General features: G+C 37.3%; 1 protein-coding gene across 1 annotated transcript; it reads left to right on the forward strand.

Annotated features, from left to right (window-relative positions):
- Positions 1 to 1,655: 1,655 nt before the first annotated feature.
- LOC105395692 (tRNA (uracil-5-)-methyltransferase homolog A) lies at positions 1,656 to 10,965 on the forward strand. The gene is made up of 10 exons (XM_048622759.1): positions 1,656 to 1,813; positions 1,925 to 2,254; positions 2,406 to 2,726; positions 2,870 to 3,007; positions 3,188 to 3,306; positions 3,583 to 3,691; positions 4,104 to 4,226; positions 4,522 to 4,714; positions 10,159 to 10,382; positions 10,767 to 10,965. The coding sequence occupies exons 1-10, from the start codon at positions 1,676 to 1,678 to the stop codon at positions 10,893 to 10,895; spliced, it is 1,824 nt and encodes a 607-aa protein (XP_048478716.1). The 5' UTR covers positions 1,656 to 1,675; the 3' UTR covers positions 10,896 to 10,965.
- Positions 10,966 to 11,165: the final 200 nt, after the last annotated feature.

Below are 11,165 nucleotides of genomic sequence, written 5' to 3' on the forward strand. Positions count from 1 at the left end.
GCTCCTCATCAGACCTTTACGAGACTGTAATGTCACGAGAATATTGCACACTATCTAATTTAATTTAATGTATTGAATATACTGGAAGAATTATGCTTCCTCAATTTCAAATCAAATTATTTTGGTGTCATAAAAGTTGAAAAAGTGCAATGACAACCAATGTGCAGTGATTTTGTATCTGTACACGATAAGATCGCGAGCTGTCAGTGCTGCCTAAACCGACGTGACCCTTCTTTGGAGGCCAGCGGCCAACTGAGTCAAACGTCACTTGTGTTTATGATTTTATAACACAGAAAGCCGCCATAGATATTTGTATGAAGATTTGAGGGAAAAAAATTGCTCAAGTTTGGGATTAATTTACACAAAATAAGTGTGTGTTTATTAAAAAACAAGGTATTTAGCGCCTAGTCCAAGCCTTTAACTTTATAATATGATAAAAATCATATGAAAATTCTTAATAATTACGACAAAGTTGTTACAATACGGGAGTGTGATTTTCTGGTTTTTCGTCATATTCTGAATTTTATTTACAGTTATCCATAATCATTTACTTGAATTCGAATCATTCAGCACCTAGCTAGACTCTTCGGCTACCTGTGTGATTTTTTTCAAGGTTGTAGAGCATCGTTTACTACATAATTCTATGACAATGCCAACCCTCGATTCCCCCTTGCAGACCCTTAAGAGGAAAGGTATTTTAACAATGTAATGAGGCGTTTGTTAAAAAAAAAAAAAGTTCCTTTTTGGAGAAATAGATGGCGTTGTCTGGGGTTGTACCAACTTTCAAACCCTCAGAACACACTCAGATCACAATATGTTATTCTGTGGGGCTAACGAAATGTGAAAGTGACGTAGGTAGGTAGAATTGTAGTATTATTTTCTCTATGATGTCGATGTCACTGTTGCTTAAGCGTTCAGTGCGATTGTGCGTACAGCCGTTCTTTTCAAGTTTTCTCAGTTTCCTTGTGTTTCTCCTGTATTAATTGAGTTGTAGTTGAGCTATCTGCTCCTCGTCCCTTGATACTGTAGAGTTAGTGCACTTGAGATAGTGACTCTTTTGAGATAGTGACTCTTGTGAGATAGTGACTCTTGTGATAGTGACTGCTATACTGTAATAATGCCTAAGGACTATGGATCATGGTCCCTAAATAAATAAATAAAAATAGAAAATCAGTTCTCGCACGCAGCACCCGTACAAACGGCGCGCATAGAGAAAAGAACACTACGTGACGGCGCGGGTAGAACTATTCCCAGAATACTTAGCACTATCCCAAGCCACATGCAGTCTGAGCCTCGGAAGGATGGCTCGCGCTACCACCCGACATTTAATCACAACTAGTGAGTTCTTATTCTGAGTTTAGTACTCTTTGCTCTCTATGTAATTTTTGACAGTTGGTAAACTGCGTTTTCACGCCATCTATCGGCTTACCCAAAAGCTCAACTGACAGCTGTCGAGGAAAACGGCTCATTTATTCGATCCATTTTACTAATCATAATCGATCGATTTAATTTGTAAAAGTTTGCGCCCGGACTAATGAATGAATGATTTGTTGTCAAACTGAAATGAAAACTTTTTATGTCATGTCAACAACAAACATAACCTATAAGAAATAACCTCAAAGCAGTAAATAAACAAATTGAAAAACACAATTTATTGCTCATTTCATGACTTAGAATGACTGAAGAAATCAGCGTGGAGAAAATAAATCATGGGGAAATTAATGAAGAATACGCTTACTTAGAACGAGGGGGTTTCTCTTCAGAAAACTTCAAGATTGAGTTGCGCGGGCTTCCAAAGTTTTATGGAATTGCCGTAAGTATTGTAACAAAAGCCTATTTTTTATAAGCCGCTTGAATCTTGATCAATACAGCCAGAACTGTCACCATTTATGGACTAATAACCCAATACCATGAATCTTTCTAGGAACTGAAAAAACTAATAAACCAGAAGCTAGGTCTTAAAACTAGCAAAATCAAGAGGCCTAAGAATGGAAGCCACTGGCTCTACGCATGCTTTCAAAACGACGAGGAGCGGACTAAGGCTATAGCCGCCCTGAATGGCTACTCATGGAAGGGGAAGACACTTGTTGCTGAAGTAGCCAAACCCGCACCAGATCCATTTGTACGGAAGAGGAAACAAGAGGAAGAGGGAGACAGGAATGATAAGAAGAAAAAGGAAGATAATGGAAAGAGTCAAGAGGAAAGACTCAAAGATGCCACCACCCCATACTGGAGAATGCCTTATGAAGAACAGGTAAGATTATTTATTTAAATCACTTTGAAATTTAAACTTTGTAAGAAACTGAATGGATTTCAGTTACAAATGAAATTTATTTATGGACTTCCTTACTGCTGCACTAGACCTCTACATGCATTGTACTTATACCATTTTGATTCCATTTCAGTTGAAAGCAAAAGAAAAGGAGATCAGACAAGTTCTACAGAAAATGGACAATGAAATATGGAAAATAAACAAAAACCTAAGAAGTCTTATAGAAGAGAACCGCAAGAAGTTTAATGGATTAAGTTTTGAATTGTTACCGATAGAAGCTTCTCCCGTGACTGAAGGGTACAGAAACAAGTGTGAGTTCACAGTGGGTATTGATGATGAGACAAAGTTGCCAACAGTCGGGTTCAGGCTTGGCAGCTATGTGACGGGCACTGTAGGGGTGGCGCCGGTGCAAGGCATGATACATGTGTCTGAAGAAGCTAAGAAAGCTGTTTTGGTAAGAGACTATATTCAATTGTTTCAGTTCCTTGTATTAGATAGATAACCATAACTGCAATACATTGTTAATTAATAAAAGCTGTTGGCAATCCTGAAAATACATAATATACTTTATGACGATAATTGACTCTCACTCTACAGATATTCCAAGAGTTTGTGCGTAAGTCGGGGATGGCTCCATTCTCCCCGGCCGACTACTCGGGCTACTGGAGGTACCTCACCGTGCGGAACTCCAAGAGCACCGGAGACGTCATGCTGATAGTGGCCATGCACCCTCAGGTATTGTGGCATTTTTATCCAGGCTTGTTTTTGCCCAAAAGTGTGTCATTTTAAAAGCTGTTAATAGTGTTTTTTAAGATAGCATAGCTGTAAAAATAATGATTATATTTGAACAAACACACTATAGATCTGTATATTTAAAACATAATAAAAATACTAAATCTTCAAATATGTTGTTAGCAACTGAGTCCCGAAGAGCTGGACAAGATCAAGAAGGATCTGGCGGCGCACTTCTCTAGCGCGGCAGCGACGGCGGACTGCGCGGTGAAGTCGCTCTACTTCGAACTTATCACTAAAAAGTACCTAAGTCATAATCTATAAATACTTTACCTATTTATTTTTATATTTTTTTAAATACCTCTTTATACATTTTTTTTAAATACCAGAACCCTAACTATCTTTTCCATCTTGTATATATCTGACAATCCCAACTGATGCTAATTCATTCACTAACAAACGGTGACCTAGTCTAGCTGTATTCTTTTGTAAGTGAAATTATGTACCTATTTTACAGTCCCATCACAGGTGCAAACTTATCGATGCATGTAACTTATTTAACATATTTTAAATACTAGAAAATCAGGAGAAGAAGCGGCTAAGCCGGAGCTCCTCTGGGGGGCGTCCCACATCATGGACTCCATCCTCGGACTGCACTTTAGGATATCCCCCGAGGCATTCTTTCAGGTAACATTCACAGTCACGAATTCTACTAATGTACAATCCGATTCACGAAACTTGACCAATTTTCACTGTCTCATATTTCTATTTTATGGTGTATCTTAGCTGTAGGTAGTTGGTTTCGATTCTTTCAGCCACCTACAGATACGATACGTATAACTAAGTAAAACTTTACGTGGTTGCTGGTCGGAAACATCCATATGTTACACCGTTACGCCCGTAAGCTTTTTGGTCATCTTTCGTGAATCGCAGTCAGCAAATAAATAAAAATCTACCCCGGTAACCAACCCCGAGCGTAATTATTGGACAAACGAGACATTCACCACTCAACATCACGGAACCCGGGGTAGATGTTTGTTTACAAAAGATTAACCAAAAAGGTTCAATATTCTTGTAACTGTTACCACAATAATTTCAGATCAACACGGCTGGCGCGGACATTCTGTATCAAAAGGCGATCGAAATGAGCGCGACCACGGAGCAGTCCACCGTGGTCGACATCTGCTGCGGTACCGGCACCATCGGACTGTGCTTCGCCAAGGTCAGTGTAATTTTTTACCGCCAACAAGAGTGCCAATAACCTAACCAACTTTAGAAACCCCCGAAATTCAACACTAACAAACGGCTTTGACGAATTTCATAAAATATGGCTAAGAACACTCGGGTTACCTATGATTAAAAAAAAACAAATCGAAAATCGGCTCAGCCGTTTGAAACCTACGCTACCACAGACACATTAAACGTATAATACCCTTTACATTAGACAGACCCCAGATGCAACATTGAAATCATCCTGAAAATTCGCCTCAAAACCTAATCCACCCGACTACCCGCAGCACTGCAACAAAGTCCTCGGCCTGGAACTAATCGAGGAGGCAGTGAAGGACGCTCGCGCGAACTGCGAGCACAACGGCGTTTCAAACTGCGAGTTCTTCGCGGGGCGCGCCGAGGACACGCTGCCCTCCGTGCTGGCGCGGGCGGGGGGAGGCGATGTGGTGGCCATCGTGGACCCGCCCAGGGCTGGGCTGCGTGAGTAATGAAAATATCTTTATATCAGAAAGTAGGTACACATTGTGTCCTGGCTCCCAAACTAGGATACCCTGTACTATGGGTAGCCAGGTTTTTTACTCGGTAGGTACTTACAAACAGTAGCTACTGAAGTATATTTTTGTAGAAACATAGTGTAATACATAGTTTCAAATTTTTTTTTTCAAATTCAAATGGTTTAATCGACGTAAAATTTTACAATTATTTGTCGATAGTCATCTACCACCATTTCACAAAGGCCCCGTCATTGAGAAGGAAAGAAATGGCGAAAGAAACTCCTCGAGCATCTTTTCAACTTTTTCCTTATATATCTATTACAATTTTTACTTATATCTAGTACCTACAATTTTACTTAAGTACCTATATCCATTTCATTTTTTCAATAGCCTTAGCTGAGGTGGACAAGACCACGCGTTTTTGTCGTTTAAATAATCATTTATACTATAGTAAGCTTTACTACATAATGTAGCTTTAACATAATTCTTAAATTTTTGCTCAGTAAGGTTTATTGCTTCATTTGATAATTTATTATAAAAACGTATACAGTTCCCCATGAATGATGTGTTTGTTTTCGAAAGTCTGAGTGTGGGGAAAAGCAACTTATTTTTGTTTCTGGTCTCAATACCGTGAGTGGCTCCTACTTTACTAAATGAATTTAAGTTTTTACGAACATACATAATATTTTCATAGATATATTGGCATGGAACAGTTAGTATACCTATTTCCTTAAACGTATCTCTTAATGAAATTCTAGACCCTAATACATATATGGCTCGAATTGCTCGTTTTTGCAGAACAAAGATTTGATTAATGTCAGCCGCTCGTCCCCACAATAGAATTCCGTAAGACATAACACTATGAAAATAACTAAAATACACAAGCCTGGCTGTATCTACATCTGTTAACTGTCTAATGGTTCTAACCGCATAAGCCGCAGAACTCAATCTACCGGCTATCCTCTCAATATGGGGTCCCCATTGCAACTTTGAGTCAATTGTAATACCCAGGAATACCGTTTCATTTACTAACTCTAGCTTATCGTTATTCAATGTCAAATATGTCTCTACTTGTCTTACATTAGGCAAAGTGAATTTAATACATTTTGTTTTCTTGGAGTTAAGAGCTAAATTATTTACAGTGAACCAATTAGCAACTATGGAAAGAGTACTGTTTGCATTGTCAAAATTGACTTCTTGTCGCTTCAACTTAAATATAAGTGAAGTATCATCAGCAAACAGTACTATCTCACATAATTTATCTACCAAAAACGGTAAATCGTTAACATATACAAGAAACAAGAATGGTCCTAAAATCGAGCCTTGGGGAACACCCATACTGACAGGACAGCCAGCCGAACGCACTCCATTTATGTCAACTAGTTGAGTTCTGTTGCTCAAGTATGATTCCAATAATGTAAGAGCTTTGCCAGTTAGCCCATAATATTTAAGTTTCATAAGTAGAGTGGCATGATCCACACAATCAAATGCTTTCGATAGATCGCAAAATACACCCACAGCATCAAGACGTTCCTCCCAAGCACTAAATATGTGTTTGACCAACGCGACACCAGCGTCAGTTGTAGATCGACCTTTGGTGAAACCGAACTGTTGGTTATGGAGAAGGCCGTGAATACTAAAGTGCGAAAGCATTTGATGCAGCATATTTTTTTCAAATATTTTACTCAGTACTGGCAAAACTGATACAGGCCTAAAATTATTGGGATCATTTTTCTCACCAGATTTAAAAAGCGGTATTAGTTTACTAAGTTTCATCAAATCGGGGAATACACCGACCTCAATGCATCTGTTAAAAAGATTAGCCAAGTGGGGTGCTAAGATATCAATAACATGACTAATAACTTTAACGGACATGCCCCATAAATCTTCTGTCATTTTTAAATTTAATTCTTTATAAGTGGTAATTATGGTCTGTGTATTTATACCATGAAATTGAAAGTCGAGATCGCAAGGCGGTGCATTCCCTCTTAGCAAACGTTCAGCTTCAGCGCAAGATGAATCAAGGTTCTCAGTTGTAGCTATCGGTATACTACGGAAAAAATCTTCAAAGACGGAAGCCACTTCTTCACTAGATGAAACAATTTTATCATTAATTTTAAGTTCAAAATTTAAATCACGTGGTTTATTTTTCCCGGTTTCAGTATTAATGATATTCCATACGGTTTTAATCTTGTTATTAGAGTTTTTAATCTTTCTATTTATATAATCTGATTTAGCTTGGTGGCAAACGGCTTTGAATATCTTTGTATATTTCTTTACATAATCTCTAAAGTTATCGTCATGAGTAAATAGCTGTTCATAGAGATCATATAATTTACGTCTGCTCTTATAAATTCCCGATGTTGCCCAGTCATTAAGACTTAGTTTACAATTAACATCTACTTCTTTCTTAGTGAACACGTTTTCAAATTCTTGAGACAAACCTTGAAATATTTCCTTAAAGGCATCATTGCGATTTCTTTCAGAGCTTCTACAGTAGCCAAGTTTACTGTTCAATCGAGATTTAAACTTATCAATTCTGTATGATGTTACTGGTCTGAACTTGAAAGTGGCTGACTTACGTTCAAAAGTACAAGGAAACGTAATAATATGCCCACTGTGGTCGGATGGTAAACAATTGATTACAGAATGATTAGTAAAATCACAATTACAGTAAATATTGTCAATACAAGTGGCTGAGGTGGGAGTAATTCTGGTAGGTTCCAGGAAGACATTACTTAAATTATATGACTTGAACAAATTAATTATACAACATTTCATAGAAGTCTCAACTAATAAATCAATATTAAAATCTCCTACCACGACCACTTGTTTTGAGCTCTTAGATAAGATGGTAAGACTATCCTCCATCACTTTCTCAAATACTTTATAGTCAGAAGAGGGGGGCCTGTACACGCTTAAAATTATATACTTGTCCATCTCAACACAAGCTAGTTCAGCTATTCTTTCGACCGATAATTTTATAATATCTTTCCTATCCTTACATTATAAATTTTTCTTTACAAATATTAATGATCCTCCTTTGTCTAACGATTTCCTATTAAATGAGCTAATAACATTGTAAACTTTTACATTAAAATTCATGTCATCATTTTTAAGGTGATGCTCAGTAATACAAATTATGTCTATGTCGTATTGTTCTAAAAATAACTCTAGCATTAGAAGTTTGCGAGAAAGCCCCTGAATGTTCTGGTGTACAACTCTCAGTTGCTCATCTCTTGTCGTGCATGGCTAACGTGACCATACGTCCCGCTTTGGGCGGGACAGTCCCGCTTTCAAGCTGTCCGTCCCGCTGTCCCCCGCGAGGGCAAAAATGTCCCGCTTTCTTAAACAGACCAAATGATAATTTAAATTACCTACATTTTTTACCTTCATCCCATATTTCCTTTCTTTCTTTTAATCACTTGAGACACCTATTTATCTTCTTTATCACTTATTCACATAGACTATAGGGAGTAATATGAGTCCGAGTTCCACCGAGACTCCGCGAGTAACTTTGTTCAGTGACGATCATTGACTTGTTCTTGCTCTATCGTGTATACTTATATAAATTTATCTCGCTCACCTACCGATTCCTAACAAAAAAGAAATGCACATTTAAACTTCTCAAATTATTGAAAAAATCTAAGTATGATGTTTAAGAATTTTGTAGCGTCTGGTACGAGAACACCCAAAAATTCCGAAAAACTTTTTTCCGAATTTGAAACACCGAATATGTACCAAATTTACAAAATATTGTAATAACGATTTTAGATTTATAAAAATCTAATAGATATTATTATGACGGAGGTTTGTTATTACGTTTGTTAAATACACGAACGTAAAAAAATACGATTAATACATACAAAAAATAAAATACAGATTTATTATAATCACGAAAATATCAAATCCGGACGGAAAATATGATAATTCGTGATTTTGTCAAAAATAAAATGAACGTACCAAAACCTAAAGATAGGTGCGACGACGATCAAAGCGAGGAGGAGCTTGTTAGGTGCACTTTGATATCGAAAAACAAAGCGGAGCGTTTCAAATATAGAGTAAAAATATTCTTATATAGAAAACTATTTGTAGTAGTTGTTGTTAAGTTACACAACAAAGCAAAACAATTGCTCAGATTTTTACGGTGTTTAACCTTAAAAACCTTAGGGCCTAAACCTAAAGATAGGTGCGACGACGAGCAAATCGAGGAGGAGCGTTTAGGTGCACATAGATGTCGAAAAACAAAGCGGAGCGCGGCGAAGCGGAGCGAAGCAAAAAAAATGTTAAATTGTTAACTAAGTTACATTCGGGGATTTGTGTTTTCGGAATATTAAAACTTCGGGATTCGTTATTTACACAATTTGATATAATAAAAAATCGTACATTTAAAACATCGAAATTATAACATTAGAAAAATTTACTTTGGTCATTTTTATACATCTGTTGTTTGAAATTTCGTTTATCAACTTTTCGTAATTTTTGTTATTCGGAAACTTAAAATTTAATAGAACCATGAAAATCATAATTAAAAAAATCGTTATTTTCATATCGTAAAAAAATAATTCGGATTTATGTAGTGTAGGTACCCGTCTGGTATATTTATAAAAACAAAGTAAGTACTTAGGTATCCTAAATATACTAACTTTACAAGATTATTAGATAAATATAAAAAAATGGTCATTCACCATTCATGCATATCTTTCACATTTCACTCTTTCATCGTAGGGATTGAACTTTCAATTGATGCCCTGAGCAAACTGAGCGAAAAGATATGAATATAAGAAAAAAAGATAATATATGTATCTTTGAGGAGTAAATTCCGAAGGTGTCCCGCTTTGACAAAAAAAATAAATGGTCACGTTATGCATGGCAGTTTAAATTTACATTAGTATTACTACTAACTATCGTATCAGTTGGTCCTACTTCTGTTATACTACCTATAACAGGGTCATAAATATTGTAAGCTAACAATTTAGCTATCTGTCGCTTATAAGTAGTCTTTATTTGTACACCAAGAAATAATTAACAATTACATAAACACCTAACTAGGGTACAAAAGGCGACGTTATTGCTTAAAGCGATCTCTTCCAGACAACCTTTGGATGGATGGACTAAAAGAGACATAAATATGGTACAGTTTTTGTACTTATCTATATGTATTTATAAACCAACTTGTAAAGAAAGTTTTAGGAAAATTTAAGAAGTCAAAGCTTTATAATTTCAGTAACCTTTGGATGCAAGGATAGAACTAGATAATCAGCGATAATGTCAGTAATAAAATCGTCAACTGCAAGAGCGCTACAATGTTCATTCTTTTCCCTTCGTCATCCAGTCACAACTGGCTGCCTAGCAAGCATCTGCCGAGAACATCCAAGAACGCACAAACACTCACAACCACCATTAAACTAACCCCCACATTCCTTCCAGACATGCGAGCCATCACCCAACTGCGCAACACTCAGAAGGTCACCCGGCTGGTCTACATATCCTGCAGCCCGGCGTCAGCAGTGAAGAACTTCGTGGACCTGTCGCGAGCCTCGTCCAAGACGCTCCGAGGAGCCCCCTTCGTGCCCGTGCGCGCTGTGCCCGTGGACATGTTCCCTAATACCCGGCATGTCGAGCTGGCCATACTGTTTGAGAGGGAGAAGAAGGTTTGTCTGTTTATTTTCTACCAATGGTTTGAAAAGGAAGGATGCCCTCGTCAGAACATTTAGAAAGAAAATGTCACCCGCGCGCTGGCCCTAATTAATACAAATTGAGACAGATTTATGACATTCTTGAGCGGATGGTCAATATTTCCTGCTAGTTTCACTAGATATAAAAAAATATAGGGTATCGCGAGTGCAACCGAAAAGAGATGTTGATTTTGCATTTACAACAATGATAAACACTTGCGCGTTCACAAGTTAAGCTCAATACAAGAAGGCTACCTATCATAAGGCCTATAATATTCTAAAGGAATAAGCTTCCAAAGTAAGTATATTACATTTCATATTTAAGAATATTTTTATATACATTACTGTTTGTTTGTTTAGATCGATGAGGTGCCTGTAGAAGACGATGGGCCAGCAATGGATGTGGAGGCAAGTGAAGAGGTCAAGCAAGAAACAACTGCCAATGATGCCGTGGAGACCAGTGTAGATAATAGTATAAAGGAAGATTAAATATATTTTATATAATTATCTATCGTTGTTTTACAAGGTGTAAAATATAATAAATGATTAAAATTTTAAACATAATGTTTCAATTACCTACATCTTATCATAATAATAACACCACTAACACCAGCACTATGCTTAGGATGTTGCCAACCAGTGGCGGATTAACCTATAAGCACAACAAGCACGTGCTTGGGGCCCCGGGCCTCCAGGGGCCCCCATCCTCTGCTGCCCTTTCATTTTATACCTACATTTTATTCATCCACAATATGTCCA

This window comes from Plutella xylostella, chromosome 8 (genome assembly GCF_932276165.1).
Source record: "Plutella xylostella chromosome 8, ilPluXylo3.1, whole genome shotgun sequence".
NCBI classification, from domain to species: Eukaryota; Metazoa; Arthropoda; class Insecta; order Lepidoptera; family Plutellidae; genus Plutella; species Plutella xylostella.